We start from the raw sequence: 18,030 nt of genomic DNA, 5'->3' as shown, positions 1-18,030 counted from the left end.
TTGGGAAATGTGCATTGAAACACACACACACCTTCCCCAACCTGTCGGAATCACACAGAGGTGGGAGAGACCCCAAAGGGCCCTCCAGTCTTTCTCGGGGACTGAAAAATCACACACACAGGACAGGGGTTTATCCAATCTCCTCCCAAGGAGACTCCCCCACCCTCCAAAGCAGCCCATTCCACCTCCGAACAGCCCTCACCATCTGAAAATGCCCCCTAATATTTAAGTGGAACCTCCTTTCCTGTCCTTTGAACCCATGGCTCGCAGTCCTTGTCTCTAAAGCCACAGTAAACCAGTTGCCCCTTCTTCAACAACAACCTTTTAAGCAGTTAAACACAGTTATCAATCATCATTCAGCTACTCTGCCCCAACATTGCCCAGCTTCATACAGGCCTAGGTACACTGCCAGGGGACAGCAGTCACAATTTGCTACCCATCTGGTCTCCCTTTGACTGGTCGATAGCCCGATCTCTCTCCAAAATTGGGTCCCCTCTCTGTCTTTCCATCAATGTCTCCCAACAGAGCAGCCCAGTTCCCTTCGTTACCCCCCAGTTATCCCCCATTGGGCTGTTGGAACCTGGGAACCCGATACTTTTCTCCCCTATTCACGGCCACCCTGTCCTTCATTCAGTTCCCAGGCCATGGCTGCAAAGCTTTGTGGGTGCGTGCGACACCCTGTCAGTACGGTTCAAACAGAGGAGGAAAAAAAACATGATTTTTTATTTTGAATGGCAGCAAGAACAGAAGCACATGGTTCCTCAGAGCTGAACTTGTGAACCCAGGCCACTTCCTTCATAGGCTCGAGAGTCCTCTCTTTGTCAGACTGACTGCTCTCTCGCCTCCCCTCTCTCCGCCTGCCTTCAGCCGCCCGTCTCCACCGACATTCCGTCACATCCCATTGAAAAACACTTTCATCTCCTCCGAGCCAGTTATTTCCCAGTTTCCTGATAGCCAAAACACACTTGGATTTATGAATCAGAATTGGATATGGATTTCACGCCCACGTCTTCAGATAATTACTTTTACAGAGGAAGCTATCCTGAGCGTGCATGAGTCGTGGCTCTGAGCTTGCCCACTGATCTGAGGGCCATCTCCTAGGCAGGGTATCGTTCTGCTTGGTCTCTGGTTTAGGATTAAGCCACTGATCCGCCCGCAGCCAAGGCAGAGATGTGGCAGAATTATTCTGTCCCCACAGCAAAGATGAGCGCTAGAACAGAACGTTCAGAACAGTGACTCACTCAGAGACACAGTGGATAGCCTCCCCTGGGACAGGATTTGCTTTGGAGCATCCTGTCCATTTATTTCTCGTTGTGTACATTTCGGGAAATGACTGTGCTGACTTCTGCTCTTGGAGGAGAAAGGTCTTTTTAATGGAAAATTTGAAGGACAAATTTGAAAACGTCTAATAAAAAAATCTTTTAATTATGCGCCATTGTTTATGTAATTCGGACACTTTACTGGATAGCACATACCTGTCCCAAGGAGCTTACAAGATAATGTAGGGGAAGCTCCACAGCAGGGGTAGTCAAACTGTGGCCCTCCAGCAAATGGTGGCAGGGGCTCATGGGAATTGTGGTCCATGGACATCTGGAGGGCCGCAGTTTGACTACCCCTGCTCCACAGGGACGATAAAGAGAGGACGTTGAGGCTTATAGGAGACAGAACACATATTCAGATCAGTTGCTTGCATTTGAGTTTCAGCAGGGGAGGGGTATTCATCTTCAATATGAGTTTCTATGAAAACAAGGCTGGTCAATACAATTATATCCAACACTGGGATTACTTAGCCGAGTTTACAACGTGTATACAGGCAGCACAGCCCCTGAAACAAGACGCCTCTCTGATCACATTGATAACATTTATCTTGCTCAAATTGTTTTTCCGATAATTTATTTCCCAGGACGGCATGCATTTCCAAAGAATGACAAGTTGTGCGTGTTAATGTATTGAATTCTTCCCTTCCCCAAATCTAATATGGTGCGTCGGCTTCGATACGTCTATGGAAAGCTGGTGCTTATTTATCCACTGCCGGGCTGGAACTGAAACTGGGAATTTATGCTGCTGCCGTATCTCAGTGGCCAAAAAACATTCCTGCCGCCCCCCCCACAAGGCCTCAGGGAGGTTCGCTCCTATAGCAGGCTTTCTCAACCTCATAATAATACTAATACGCATTTTATTTGTAGTCCACCCTTCTAACACTCAGGTCAGGGTGGGTCTGCATACAGTTTGTTGTTGTTGTTAGGTGGCGAAGTCGTGTCCGACCCATCGCGACCCCACGGACAATGATCCTCCAGGCCTTCCTGTCCTCTACCATTCCCTGGAGTCCATTTAAGTTCGCACCTACTGCTTCAGTGACTCCATCCAGCCACCTCATTCTCTGTCGTCCCCTTCTTCTTTTGCCCCCAATCGCTCCCAGCATTAGGCTCTTCTCCAGGGAGTCCTTCCATCTCATGAGGTGGCCAAAGTATTTGAGTTTCATCTTCAGGATCTGGCCTTCTAAAGAGCAGTCAGGGTTGATCTCCTCTAGGACTGACCGGTTTGTTCGCCTTGCAGTCCAAGGGACTCGCAAGAGTCTTCTCCAGCACCAGAGTTCAAAAGCCTCAATTCTTTGACGCTCGGCCTTCCTTATGGTCCAACTTTCGCAGCCATACATTGCAACTGGGAAGACCATAGCCTTGACTAGACGCACTTTTGCTGGCAGGGTGCTGTCTCTGCTTTTTAGGATGCTGTCTAGATTTGCCATAGCTTTCCTCCCCAGGAGCAAGCGTCTTTTAATTTCTTTGCTGCAGTCCCCATCTGCAGTGATCTTGGAGCCCAGGAAAATAAAACTGTAAAACAGCTAATGGGGTCCACAATTTCTCCATCTTCTCCTAGTGGTGAGGCCAGCTGTTCAGTGGGTATTATTATAGGTGGAGCAGAACTTCAGGGCATGGTTGTTGATGCCACTGAGATATAGCAATGTGCAGGAGGAAGACTCAAATAAACCATCTCCCTGCCCTTCAGCTTTTCTGGTGCAGAGTGGCAGTCTCTCAGCTGGAGTGCGGGGTTGGATTCCCTGCTGCATGTGCAGCCAGCTGGATGGCCTTAGGCTAGTCACAGTCCTGTTAGAGCTATTCTTGCAGAGTGGTCCTCTCAGAGCTCTCTCAGACCCACCGACCTCACAGGGTGTCTGTTGTGGGAAGAGGAAGGGAAGGCAATGGTAAGCTGCTTTGGGATTCCTTTGAGTAATGAAAAGTGGGGTATAAAAACTAACTCTTCTTCTATGTCAGAGGTAGTCAAACTGCGGCCGTCCAGATGTCCATGGACTACAATTCCCAGAAGCCCCTGCCAGCATTCGCTGGCAGGGGCTTCTGGGAATTGTAGTCCATGGACATCTGGACGGCCGCAGTTTGACTACCCCTGTTCTATGTGCATGAGCTTTTTTGTCATGGGAGAACATTCAAATGTGCCTCCCCCCCCCCAACCTTCATTACACTGGGACCGCCCAGGAAAAGGTCTACTGCAGCAGAGAACGCCATGCCATGTGCCAATCTGAACTCCTGACCAGCACAGTGTTCTTCTTTGGCAGAGGAACTGCAGGCCTTGGTGAAGAAGTTCCCCGGGGATCGTTTCTGGAACATCACGGCGATCTCTCAGTACTGGGCCATGGACCCCGACATTCAGCACCGCTACCAGAAGCTGAGCACCACCCTGAAGATGCTCTCCAAGAAGACCCATCGGATCGTCCGGCGCCTCTTCAACCTGGCCAAACGCTGCCGCAGGCAGCCTCACTTCCGACTCCTCAAGGAGAGGTCTGGTAGACTCCCAGCAGGGCTCTTGGGCTGGATGGCCCTGTAGCCTCACGGGGCATGAGCATGCCCAGCCTGTGTTGGCTGCGGCCTTTGGGGAACACTTTTGGGCAAGGAGTCTGAAAGGAAATGTAGGATTTGTTATTTTTATTTTTTAGATTTGTTTCCTGCCCTTTCTCTTTGGACTCTGGGCAGGGTACATCATATTAAAACACAGAGAATAAAAATGTTAGGTAGATAGATAGATAGATAGATAGATAGATAGATAGATAGATAGATAGATAGATAGATAGATAGACAGACAGACAGACAGACAGACAGACAGACAGACAGACAGACAGACAGACAGACAGACAGACAGACAGACAGACAGACAGACAGACAGACTTTAAAATCTGAAACATGTAAACCAGTTGAGTTATTAATTGCCTATTCTGGTAGATGCAATGCTACGGAAGGGGACAAAGAAGTCTTACTGGCCCCAGATGATGTGTGATTGGGGCTTTGACACGGAGGCCAACCCAATTTGGCAATGTTTTGGGGCCTTCACCATAAGTCTGGTGGAAAAGCCCTGTCTTATGGGCCCTGTGGAACAGTTCAAGAACCTGCAGGGCTCTGATCTCCGTTGGAAGAGTGTTTGACCAGTGCTGGGCCAGGGCCAAAAAGGCCCTGACTCTGGTTGAGGCCGGTGTGATCTTCTTGTGGCTGGGGACTCCCCATATGAAGCTGCAATGCAACCCTAAGCAGAGTTAAGAGGGCAGAGTTCTTGTCCGCAGCCCCACCTAGTCGAATATGGCACAATGGGTGTTTGGTAGTGATCATTTGCAACTGGATGGTGTAGTAAGGACAAAACGAATAACGTTGACCAAATAATGCCGGAATATTCACTTGGTATTTGGCATGGGATTTAACACTTGGTTCTAGTACCTGATATTTAACAGCGAACAACAGGATTTGCATTTCAGATAGGGATTTCCCCCACTCTGAGCCACCAAATGTCAAATGCATGTAAATATTGCTTGTACCTCGAATCAGGTCTGTGCAGAAAGCAAGCAAATGTGGATTAATTCTAGCTGGCTCACATGGTTTTCCAATCAAGGCAATGTGTTGGGAAAATATTGAGTCTTCCTTTCAGAGAAAGGGGAAGACACACAGCATATTAACATGCCTGTGGAGTCATAGAAGTAGATAGATTTTATTGTATTGGCCAAAGGCCTTCACAATGAAATTAGACGGACAGACAGACAGACAGACAGACGATGGACGGACGGATGGACGGACAGATGATGGATGGATGGATGGATGGATGGATGGATGGATGGATGGATGGATGGATGGATGGATGGATGGATGGATGGATGGATGGATGGATGGATGGATGGATGGATGGATGGATGGATGGATGGATGGATGGATAGATAGATAGATAGATAGATAGATAGATAGATAGATAGATAGATAGATAGATAGATAGATAGATAGATAGATAGATAGATAGATAGATAGATAGATAGATAGATAGATAGATAGATAGATAGATAGATAACAGAAAATTCTACTAGGAATATTTAGGAGTTAAAAGTCTTAGGATACCATTTTTCCATGGCCGTTATGGCTCTAATTCTCCTGGTTACAAGGGCATTAAGAAATATGTTGGAAATATACAGATCAGTATCAGACAATACACACCTGAATATGTTTTGACCAGTGTGGTGTAGTGGTTAAAGGGTGGTGAACTCTAATCTGGGGAAACAAATTTGATTCCCCCCTCCTCCTCCTCCACATGCAGCCAGCCAGGTGGCCTTGGGCTAGTTGCAGAGCTGCTCTCCCATAGCGATTCTTGTAGAACTTTCTCAGCCTCACCTACCTCACAAGAGGTCCGTTGTGGGAAGAGGAAAGGAATGGTGTTTGTCAGCCACTTTGGAACTCCGTCAGGTAGTGAAAAGCGGGGTAGAAAAAACCCACCTCTTCTTCTTACTGAAATCAAGCTTCCTTCTCTTTCCTCTCGTAGACCTTTGACCCATTGGTGGAGCCGTGTCCAGTCCCTCCTGTACTGCGGCGAGACTGCCGTGCCAGGGACATTCATGGAGGAAAGTCATAGCTGCACCTGCCCTCACGACCAGCTGTCCTGCCAGGGGATCATCCCATGTGCCTTGGGTGATGGGCTGGAATGCGCTGCCTGTGCAGAGGACAACGCCACCCAGTGCGGGGCCTGCAACCCTGGCTATGTGCTTACCCTCGGGCTGTGCCGGCCGGAGGTGGCCGAGTCCCTGGAGCACTATTTAGGGCTGGAGACAGATCTTCAGGACCTGGAACTCAAGTACCTTCTGCAGAAGCGGGACAGCCGGATCGAGGTCCACTCCATCTTCATCAGCAACGACATGCGCCTTGGGACCTGGTTTGACCCTTCCTGGAGGAAAAGGATGCTGGTGACTCTCAAGAGCAACAAGTATAAGCCAGGCTTGGTCCATCTCATGCTGGCGCTCTCCCTCCAGATCTGTCTCACCAAGAACAGCACCCTGGAGCCGGTGATGGCCATCTACGTCAACCCCTTTGGGGGAAGCCACTCAGAGAGCTGGTTCATGCCCACCAATGAGAGCGGCTTCCCCGACTGGGAGAGGACTAATGTGGATGCTTCCGGGCAGTGCCAAAACTGGACGCTTTCCTTAGGCCACAAGTGGAAGACCTTCTTTGAGACGGTCCACGTTTACCTGAGGAGCCGCATCAAGTCTCTCAACGACAGCTCCAACGAGACCATCTTTTACGAGCCCTTGGACACGGACCCCTCTAAGAACTTGGGGTACATGAGGATCAATAGCTTACAGGTCTTCGGCTATAGCCTGCCCTTTGAGTCGGATGCCATCCGGGACCTTGTCCTTCAGCTGGATTACCCGTATACCCAGGGTTCTCAAGACTCTGCCATACTACAGCTGATTGAAATCCGGGACCGGGTCAACCGTCTCTCCCCGCCCGGGAAAACCCGCCTGGACCTTTTCTCTTGCTTGCTCCGGCACAGGCTCAAGTTGGCCGCCAACGAGGTGAGTCGGATCCAGTCTACCCTGCAGGCCTTCAACGCCAAACTGCCAAACCCGGTGGAGTACGAGACGGGCAAACTGTGCAGCTAGCAACCGGGGGTGGGATAGGGTGTTGTGTAACGCTAGAGGGGAGGACAGAGGGGGGAGTGGCGGAGACTTCCACAGGCCTTACTTGCGTGCCAGCTGTGGGATTCTGGGAGGCAGACCCTGGCTGACCTCCAAGACTTCGGTGTTCAGAGGCTGCGGAGCACCGAGCCCGAAAACGAGATGCAGCGCAAACCTACGGATCGACGGCCGGGGCTACGGCCGCTGCTCTGCTGCAGTGGCTGCATGGGCTGCATCATTTCCCTTGCCTGCAGGCTCCTGCTGGGGAGCATGGCAGAAAATGTATAGGTGCAAGGGAGTGAACCAGTCCCTGGTGGCCCAGAGCTGAGAGAGAGAGAGAGAGAGAGAGGGAGAGAGAGGTGACTGATGGGAAACTGGTGGGAGTGGCAATGGAGACTTGGCTTTTGCCATCTGGCCTCTGGGCCCGTCACCCTTCCGGCAGAAATGAAGCATGACGAGGAGTTGGAGGCGGCCGATTCAAGTGCTTTGAAAACGTTCCCTGCAGAGGATTTCCCGGTGGCCCTCCACCTCCCATGGCGCCGTTCACTTTTGTATTGTTTTTATGAGTGTTTCTAACAATGTCAGTCATTGCCTTTTATGTTCTCTGTGCTGCTTTTTCTAAGGCCGCAACCCGCCCCTCCCCTCCGAGCCCCTGTTCTCTCTCGGAAGCCAGCTCTGCTGATTATCTGCGGGAGTCGCTCCTCCCGAGGGGGGATTGTGACGCCCGAGAACAGGGCGTCAGGTCTTTTTGGATTCCAGCTGCCTTTCCACTGCACAATTCCGCTTGGCACTCAGTTTTTGGCATTCGGTTTTTGGTATTGAATGAAAGGAAAGTGCGGGGGGGGGGGGGGGGCTATGGGATGAGCCAAGCGTGGCTCAGGTGTCTGTCCCTTCCTCCCCTCCGTGTCTCAAGAAACACCTCCTGCACCAGACACGTCCCGTGAGCCTTTCCCACTCCACTAACTTCACCAGGGGACAGAAGGCACCCCCCGCCCCGCTTTGCCCCACCAAGCATCTCTAGTGAGCCGTGGGCCGTTCTGGTTAAAAAGTATCTTTGGAACCGGTGGGGAGACTTGGCCTCCCAAGCATCTCTTTCCTTATGCGTTGGTTTAATTGATCGACTTTTCTTTGCCCTTACTTTTGCATTTTTAAAGAATCTTCGGAGTGGAATGCTTCTTGTCGGTTGATTGCTCCAGCCGAGTGTGACCTCTTGGGCAAACGTCTTTGTTTTAATATATTTTGTAAGGAGGGGGCGGGTCATAACCTTTTTTTTTTTCTTTTTTGAGAAAAGAAGGAAAGAAGTAAAATGATCAAAAGCCTTCTCGTGACTGTCTTAATCAATGCAGAGTGTCTGTGTGCATTTGTGTGGAGACCCTGTGGGTGCCAAGAAATACGAGCGGGGTTGATGTTCGTGGGAGTCCTCCAAGGATAGGGGTGGTGGTTGCTCCAAGGAAGAGTAGGGGCCATGATGTGGAGGCAAGGGCAAACCACCTCTGAGCTGCCAGACAGTCCTCGGATCTCCTGGCTACCCACACCATACGATAAATACACTCTCAGCTGGCAGTGAGGACAGTGCAGAACTGAATAACTTGACTCCTGGGGTAAGCTCTTGTTTTCTGAGCAAGGCTATTGGCCAGGGAAGGGATCTAGCGTGTGGCACACTTGTGTGCCCGGGGAAGCGATGTCAAAATGGTGAAGACATTAGATAAAAAAGCATCTCCTTACATAAGCAGAGTCACCCACCTTTCTTCCAACCAGCCCAGGTCAGGTACACTTGAAAGACGGAGACTTAATCACATCAGAGCAGTTGCCTTGGATTAGACCCGTGTCCCTTCTGGTCCTGCATTGTGGTTCACTCAGTGGCCACCCAGATATCGGCCTCCCTCAAGGCGTTTTGCCATCCCAAGCACCAGAGCTGCCTACCCTGGATCTTAGCAACGTCAGGATGAGATCTGTGCAGCGATGCCAGGTGAATCCGAAGCTGTTGCCAATGGACAAGGCATGTAGGCAAATGCTAGCAGAGAGCAGAAGGCTTAGCAAACAGCGGGAGTGTCATTCCCTATTGCAAAAGGATAAATTTAAATGGGTAGCTGTGTTGGTCTGGAGTAGCACAACAAAGGTGCTACTAGACTCTGATTTTGTTATGCCCTATTGCAGGCTTTCTCGACCAGGTTTTTGTGAAACCCTAGTTTCCTTAATGGGTGACACTGAATTAATTTTTTAATATGTTTGTAACAATTGTTAAACGTTTATCGGGTGATAAGACCATATGTGGCCATGTTGATCCGCCCCCGCCCAAAAAGATCAGTGGAGGGGGTAGGAAAGGGAGGGGCCCCGGGTGGGCATGTCCACAGCTAGGCTTCCCAACCATATTCTGCACCATCTTACCACTTCAGGGGTTTCTCTAAGGCTGAAGAATGTTTTCAGGGGTTTCCCAACAGTAAACAAGCTGAGAAAGGCTGTCAGATTGTGTGAATGCTGGTAAGAAGACAACAAACGAAGCAGGCAGGCAGTACTTCTTCAGTCTAATATAAGTACTTTATTATAGGAAATCCATTAGTGGATAGAAACAGAATCCCACAGAGCTGGAAGAGGCCACAAGGGGTCATCCAGTCCACACACACACACACACAGATACACACACACCTTCTTCTGCCAGGGATTTATCCAGTCTTCTCCTAAAGACTTCACCACCCTCCGAGGCAGCATATTCCATCTATAAACAGAAAATCATCAGAAAATGCTTCGTAATATTTAAGTGGAACCGGCTTTCCTGTCATTTGAGCCCATTGCTCCTGGTCCTTGAATCTAAAGCTGCAGTACACAAGTTGTTGCCCTCTTTAACATGCCTACCTTTTATGTAGTTAAACACAGCTATCATCTCACCCCCTGCCCTTCTCTTCTCCAGGCTACACAGACCCAACTCTCTCAGCCTTTCCGTGTAAGGCATGGATTCCAGCCCCTCAGCCATCCCAGTTGCCCTTCTCTGAACAGGTTCCAGTGTGTCAAAATCCTTCTTGAAGTGTGATGCCCATAACGGGACACAATATTCCAAGTGAGGTCTAACCAATGCAGAATAGGGTGGTATTAGCTTCCCTTGCTCTAGATTCTATGCCCCTAGCAATGCTGCCCAGTATCGCATTAGCCTTCTTAGCTGCCACATCACAGTGCTGGCTCATATTCAACTTACAGTCCACCAGAACTCCTCAGTGCCTTTCCCAGGTACTACTCTCAAGCCAGGTATCCCTAATGAGTCCTATCCTAAGCCAATTACCTAGGATGCTGCCAAAGATGGAGAGTCTTCCGTGAAGGGGGTTGGAAAAGAAGCAGGAGGAATTCCCTGAGACCCATCAGTCTGGCTTCTGAGGGACAGGAATAAATGATCAGCGAGTAATAGGATGTTTAGGGGCCTGACCTGTCAAACGTAAAGCTATATCGTCGCCTCCTCTGCAGGCTGGGACTGAGACAGCATCATCTGCTCCTCTTACATCAGTTGCTTCCTCTGCTCTAATTGGCCACTTTGGGCCACTTGGTTGGTGAACAGTCCTCCCTCCCTCCACACTGTTCTTCAGAGGCCTCTACAGGTGGACTCCCTTTCATAATCCAGGCTAATAGCCAGTGATGGACCTCCTCTCCCTCCCTGCAACAGCCTTTAAATCCCGTTGAACCAATGGCCATCAGCCCTTCCCACAGCAGCTGAATCCACCAAATATCTGAGCCACATCATCACCAGATCTGTGCCATGATGCCAGGTAGAAGCCATGGCCATCGCCGATGGAAAACTCACAGAGGCAAATTCTTTAATGTGAACAGAGTTGCTTTTGATCTTTCTCCCCACAACCAGATCCCTCCCACCTCCCCGCCTCCAGGAAGGAAAATGTTTGTTGAACAGCCATCTCCGTGCTATGTGGATCAGACCTGAACTGGGTTGAAGACAGCAGCACATAGAAGAAGAAGAAGAAGAAGAAGAAGAAGAAGAAGAAGAAGAAGAAGAAGAAGAAGAAGAAGAAGAAGAAGAAGAAGACGGCCGCCGCCGCCGCCGCCGCCACCACCACCACCACCACCACTTTCAGACCTTCCAGTTCTGAGGCAGCCTCTGCCCTGGCTCCAGCAGGTTCCCCTGTCCCTCCCTCTCCTCATTCAGCCCCACTCGCTGCCCTCTTAGCCTGTCTCCATCATAACCTGCAATTGATACTTGCTCCACTACACCTAGTGCCCAGCCCCCTTCCCTCTGGACTCATTAGCAGTCACTCAGGCATTCCCCTGGGACCCTTCTCTCATGGCCATAGCTTTCTACGTGTTCCCTTTCCCTCTGTGCCTCCTGATTCAACCAAATAAAATTTGGGAGGAAGGATCCCTCTGCTGATGTAGTAAAATCAGTTCTGCTTCTGTCCATCCCCCCTCCCCTCCCCGATCTTTGCCTAGAGAACTGTCTAGGTTTGCTAATGCTTCGATAATTAAGTTTGAGTCCGGGGGCACTTTTAAGACCAACCTTGTTTTATTGAAGATATTATCAGCTTTTCTGGGCAGGCAGGCATTACATGTCAGATGTAATGGGACGGAGTTTCTCAACCACGCGTATAGGTAGAGAGAGGCCGGGGTTTAATTGCCAGGAAGGTTTAGCTAGAGTTCAGATGCATGCTTAACCAGGCAATTATAACAGAGAGAGGATGGAGGCAGCTTTTGGAATCTTGTGAACAGCAGGCAGAATCCTTCATAACTCTGCTGGTCTTCAAGGTGCCCCTGGAATCAAACTTTGTTCTGCTGCTTCATACTAGGGCTGACTCTGCACTTAGTTTGTGTTTTCCGTTGTGGATCCTGCCGAATTCAGATCGATTTGAACTCAGATCTTCTTCTATCCCCCCACTATTGAAACAGAAATTGTTCTGCACTTGATTGGGGAAGCTCAGAATGGAGGGGAGGGGAGCCAAGGGGAGTAGGAGTCTCTTTTCTTGAATGGGGTGGGGGTAGGGATTGGAGACAGCAGAGGAGGGGGAAAACCCCAAGAGGCAAATCTCTGCTGAGAGAAGTTAGGGCTTCTGGAGCACAGTCACTTTAAGGGAAGCCTTGCAACCTGGAACCAGGAAGTCCTTGAACTGACACCCTAGCCAATCAGGCACGGAGAAAGGAGTTAATTTGCAAAAAACAGAGCTGCACGTGTACTGATGCCGATTTTTCAAATATCGTGGCTTATATCCACCTGGATATTGTGGGGAAAAGGTAGGGTCACCGCAAATCAATCATGAATGTTGCAGAGGGAAAATTTTAAGCGCCCAGATCAAAATGCAAGTCGAATTCAGTGTAGTCAGGAGGGACTGGGTAAAAAACACCCAGCACAGCTACCTTCTTCAATCGATCTACCTTCCATAATCCGCAGCCACACTTCCTCGGGCCCAGGGGCAGTGTATCTCTGATTGCCAGATGGTGGGGCAGATGAGTGCTGGAGGGTTGCTATCTGTGCGCCCTTCTTATAAATTGTGTAAAGGCATCCGTCTAACCTTGGTGAAAAACAGGTTGCTTGATTCTGTTTTCTCCTCCCCCCCCCCCCCCAATGTTCTTTTCAAGATACATTTTTTAAAAATCGAGAAACAGGATGCTAGACCCGAGGGACTCTTGGTTTGATCCAGTGGGTTTGCTTTTTTTGTTTTTCTAACTGTAAAGATCACTTGATATGGAAGGCTCATCGGCCTGCTCCCTGTCCATCACGGTACACAGAGGTGCGTCGAGTTTGATCCAGGGCTGTTCGGCGTTACGCTTTCCTCCTGCAAACTAAGCATCACCTTTCCTGAACGACACTTTGAAATCCTTGCGAGATGCTGAGAGTAGCAATTAGGCCGAGCCCTCGCCTGGATGCCGGAGGTCCTAAACATCTCGCAGGAGAACGCACCTGCTGTCTTACGGCGTAACCTGCTTATTCCCTTCCTCGTGCGCACCTGCTGCAGTCCGTGCGCCAAGAACTCCCCACTATGGTGGCTCCGCCGGGCAGCTGCACGCTCCAGCTGTATTCTTGTAATACACACTTGCTGCTTGTTCCAGCGACACCCAAGAGGACTCACCTGCCTGCCATGAAATTGAACACAGCACTGTAGCCAATTAAAATTCTCTGTGAACGTCTAGGTCCAAAAAGCCCCCATGAATATGCTTATTGTGTCAGAGGAGGAAGTTGCATTAACAATCCAGGGCCATCCAGCAGAACACACAAATCAGCAGGGAATGTCCATAGATCATTGGAGGCAGATCCCTTTAAACCCAAGGATGCTTCATAATTAGCCGGACATTTACCTGGCCTTTCCTCAAGAACCATCAAGTGTGTGTGTGTGTGGGGGGGAGTACAGTTCTGGAGGCCTCGCTTCCAGAAGGATGTGGACAAAATTGAGAGGGTGCAGAGGAGAGTGACAAGGATTAGCTGAGGCCTGGGTGTCATGGCCTTGAAGTGCAGATCCTGTATGACAGTGGTTCTCAACCTGGGGGTCGGGACCTCTTTGGGGGTCGAATGACCCTTTCACAGGGGACGCGGCAGGGCACGCAGCTTGGCCGGGGTGTGTGCGCCATACACGCAACAGCCTTGCAGGGTAGATCGAGTCACCGCAACATGAGGAACTGTATTAAAGGGTCGTGGCATTAGGAAGGTTGAGATCCACTAAGACAAACATACAGGTATCCCAGGCACTGGATAAGCCTAAGGTGCTCTTTATTAGAGAAAGGCAGCATCTACAGGTGGTCAGCGGCACAGATGGAAATCGGTGAAGGCAAGGAACAATAGAAAACATGGGCAGATATGCTCCCTGTTCCCCACCCCTCGAACCCAGATTTAGGTGCCAATTTCCCTTTCCCACAGTCAACCCGTTTGATCCCCACTGCAGGGTGAAAACAGGAGACGGCCAGTCATTCTCCCACCCAGGTATGAGAGCCGAAACAAGATTTTTAGCATACCAAGAAGAACAGAGACAATAAAATCAGAGTCCAGAGGCACCTTTAAGACCAACAAAGATTTATTCAAGGCGTGAGCTTTCGAGTGCAAGCACTCTTCCTCAGACTAAGGTAAGAGTGTTTTCACGACGAAGTCTCTCTGAAGTGAAAAGCAAGGGAGAGCTGGGGGTTGGGAGGTTGGGCGGCTACAGGAGGCTTCCGGGCGGCCAGTTCAACTCCCCCAATGGGAGAAACATCTAAGCTGGCATGGACCAGGTGGGTCACATGACAGACAGGCTGAGGGACTTGGGAATGTGAAGCCTGGAGAAGAGGAGGCTGAGAGGGGATGTATTTGCTCTCTAAGTAGTTGCAAGGTTATCGCTCAGAGAAGGGCAGGGCACGGTTCGTGTGGGCAGCAGAAGTTAGGACGGGCCTGCAATAATGGCTTTAAATGATGACTAAAACAGTGCCACCGAGATATCAGAAAAATAATTGTCATAGATTAGTTCAGCAGTGGAACTGAGTGCCTAAGGAGGTGGTGAGCTCCCCCTCACTGGCAGTCTTTAAGTAGTGGCTGAGCAGCTACTTCTCCTGGATGCTTTCCTGCACTGAGCAGGGGGTTGGACTAGATGGCCTTCATGGCCCCTTCCAACTCTAGGATTCTAGCATTCTATCATCTTTCAATTATTCTCCCGATCTCTTAGGTCAAGGCCAGCTGAATATTGGGCTCTTGGTCACATCCGGCTCCCTACTCTGATTCCATCCAGATTCTCCATTCGCTACATTCGGCTCACATCTGCACACAGTTGGCTCTTGCGCTGCCCTCACTTCCCAGCAATCCTTTGCTTGGCCTCGCAGGGTAAGCTAGGTGTGAAGGATTGCTGTAGCCCAACAACAGTGCAATATCCGACAGTGTGTGGAGGCAGGCCAGCACGAAAGCAGAAGGTTCTGCTCCAAGGTTCAAAACCAAAATTGTCCTTGGGATGTCTTCAGATGCCCTGCCTGGAAACCAGGAGGTGCCATACAGGTGCAAAGGGGTCTTCCCAGGGGTATGGGCCTGCATTTGGAGCTTTGCACTTAGATGCTGCACCATTGTCTCCTGAGAGCCCCTTGGCTTCTCTGCCACACTTTCAGCAGCTTGAACACCCTTGTGCAGCTCAAGAAGAAACAGAGCTGTTAACGCTGGCTCTGCATCTGAGCACGGCGTAACCCTGGCCTCGGGAACAGCATCCTGTGAAAGCACACGAAGTTGCCCTGAGCAGTAGCTCTCCAGGGCTCAGGGAGAGATTCTTCACCACCTTGCCTCCTACCTGATCTTTTCTACTGAAGATGCTGGAGATTGAACCTGGGACCTTTTACATTCAATACAAGTGTTCTGCCACTGAGTCACATCCCCTTATTTACAAGCCTATTAGTTTACCAAGGTCACCATGGTCTGCTCTGATTGGCAGGGGCTCTCCATGGTCTCCGGAAGAGGTCCACCATTGGAGGTGCTGGAGATTGAGTCCAAATCTGGCACCCAGTGCATGCAAAGCGGGTGCTCTACCATTGCATGGTAACCCAGAAGGGTGGCCTGTGGGTGCCGGTACTTTGGCTGGGCTCTGTAGAATTCCATTAGCAGTTGCCCACTGACCCACATCTGTGGAGACCCCCAATCTGCCTAAATAGCGCCGACCTGAGCGCCTGGCAGGACTGAAATCAAACGGGCTGTTTCCACTAGCTTTTCAAATAACCACAAATCGTTTTATTTGGTCTTATCTTTGGCATCTTTACAGGGAACCCTGAAACTCAAACGTTACAGAATTTGCAGCTGCTGGACTGCTTTCATGGGCCTGGGCCTTGAATCACCATCCAGGGTTCTGTTAAACATAGTTTGTCACCTAATGGAAGCAAGGAATGTGGCCACGGAGATCTGAACCTTGTTCTCTACCAAGTTATTTGTTTTGTTTTTGTCTGTATGCACGCTCACACACACACACACAAATGGAAGTAACTCTGTGTTACACAGCCAGCCATATTTTAAACACTCTCGATGAAACAATGCAAGATACCATTTCTCTTTTTTAATCTTTGTCCCACAACAAAAGGCAGCCTTTCTCACTTTCCAACCACTGAGGAGGAGGAGGAGAAGAAGAGTTGGTTCTTATACATCACATTTCTCTACTCAAAGGAGTTTCAAAGCAGCTTACATTCGCCTTCCCTTTCCTCTCCCCACAACAGACACCCTGTGAGGGAGGTGAGGTGGAGAGATTCCTGATATTACTGAAGAAGAGAATTGGTTCTTATATGCTGCTTTTCTGTATGTGAAGGAGTCTCAAAGTGGCTTACATTCACCTTCCCTTTCCTCTCCCCACATCAGACACCCTGAGAGGGAGGATAGGCTGAAAGAGCCCTGATATTACTGCTCAGTCAGAACAGTTTTCTCAGTGCTGTGGTGGGCCCAAGGTCACCCAGCTGGCTGCATGCGGGGGAGCGGGGAATCAAACTCGGCTCGCCAGATTAGAAGTCCGCACTCCTAACCACTACACCAAGCTGGTTCTCCATGAAACCTACTGAAAGGTTCTTCAGGTTTCAAAAAACTCCAGAAGTGGTATGATCATGCAGAATATGATTGGGAAGCATATCTTTGTACTTGCCACTTGGGTCCCTCCCCTTCCCACCCCCTCCAGGCCTGTCATTGGCCATTGGGGGTCAGCATAACCATATATGGTCATAACATTTTTTGCTGAAAGTTCACACTGAGTACGGAAATTGGGAGTGAATGGGAGAGTAAACAGGAGGGAAGACAGGGAGCTGGAACTGGAAGTCTGCAGAAGGACCTGTGGTTGAAAGACCCTTTCTAAGGAGCGCATGAAAAGAGAAGGAAGTGGAGGAACAGAGTGTACCAAACCCTCACCCATGCTCTGAAGCATCTGGGGGAATCGAGACATATGCTTGTTTTCCCCTGTCAGGCTTCTGTCGAATTCTCAGTAAGCAGACTCGCTGATGAAGAAAACCTCTTTATTGAAGAAAATAATGAACAGATAGCAAGATGTTCTCTTGCTGGAACTGAAAAAAGAGCTAGCAAGCAAGATGGTATGCCTCCTCTCAAATCCCTTCCCTTGATTTGAAACTAGGCGTGCTGGATGATATACCAGGCATGGATAGTGGTTTCCATGCAAAAATGGTGTGCAACAGTTTAGACACTACCAAAGTATTTCCAAGAGAATGCATCAGGGTAGCAAGGTCAAATCAATAAATATATATGGGATATATGAGAGAGAAGTCATGGGCCCCTAAACTGTGGAAAAACACAAATAAAGCAGAGTATAAACAAGTTAAGGATCCCATGGCAAGACCACAAGAAGAGGTAACCAGTGAAATGTGAACAAGGTCTACACTCTCTGATCAAGGTCATGGAGGTCATGGTGCAAATTCCCCTTCAGTGTCAATTTATTTAATGGTACAGGACATATATCTGTCTGTCTGTCCTCTCTTCATCCCTCAGTCATAATTCCTCATTTCCAAGCTGGAAATAACATCCACCTGACCAGTCTCAGGAGGAACAGTAAGGTAGCGTCTGCAAAGCACTTTGTAAATTCAAATGACGCAGGTAGATATTTTTGTCCCTGCTGTGTTTTCCCATCAAAAAGAGCTATTCACATTCTGTGCTAGAATTGTCAAAGGAGTCTCCATGCGCTGCGATCAAAGAAACCCAGCCAATCATCTCAGCATCCTCTTTCTAAAACAAAACCTCCATGAGATTACACAATTAGCATACTTTATAAGGTTCAGTGAGTCTGCGGCATGCAAAGAGTAAATTCAGGGGACAGACCTCAGCTATTCAAATGGAGCATCAAGGAAATCCAGTCTTTGCTAGAAAGCAGACTTTTCTCGCCTGCAAACATCTTTGCAAATTAGTCACATTGTCACACTCATATTTTACATAACTATTCTGTTTTGCATGGTTTCGTTCCAGGTTTCCCAAGCATGCTGGAGATGTTTGGCTGCTGGAACTCTGTGCACCATCATTAGAAATCTTATTAACCCTACTTTCTGGCTTCAGCAAGAGTTCAGCAAGCATAGTTCGCCATGCTTTCAAAAACAGGGTTGCTTCCATAAGCCCTAGAAACTTGGCTTTTTAAAAACACTGTGAAAGTGGGATACCAGTTGTTGCCTTTAGAATCCTAGAATCCTAGAGTAGGAAGGGA

General features: G+C 49.3%; 1 protein-coding gene across 1 annotated transcript in view; it reads left to right on the top strand.

The window, feature by feature from the left end:
• Window positions 1-7,527, top strand: part of BRINP2 (BMP/retinoic acid inducible neural specific 2) — a 132,595-nt gene extending 125,068 nt beyond the window's left edge. The window contains exons 8-9 of the mRNA XM_077332501.1: window positions 3,572-3,794; window positions 5,803-7,527. Of these exons, the coding sequence (XP_077188616.1) occupies window positions 3,572-3,794; window positions 5,803-6,916 (1,337 nt within the window). The 3' untranslated portion in view covers window positions 6,917-7,527. The remainder of the gene's footprint in view (window positions 1-3,571; window positions 3,795-5,802) is intronic.
• Window positions 7,528-18,030: the final 10,503 nt, after the last annotated feature.

The sequence above is a fragment of the Paroedura picta genome, chromosome 4 (assembly GCF_049243985.1).
Source record: "Paroedura picta isolate Pp20150507F chromosome 4, Ppicta_v3.0, whole genome shotgun sequence".
In the NCBI taxonomy this organism is placed as follows: Eukaryota; Metazoa; Chordata; class Lepidosauria; order Squamata; family Gekkonidae; genus Paroedura; species Paroedura picta.
Note: the sequence above shows the minus strand (reverse complement) of the source record. Positions and strands in the feature narration are given on the sequence as shown.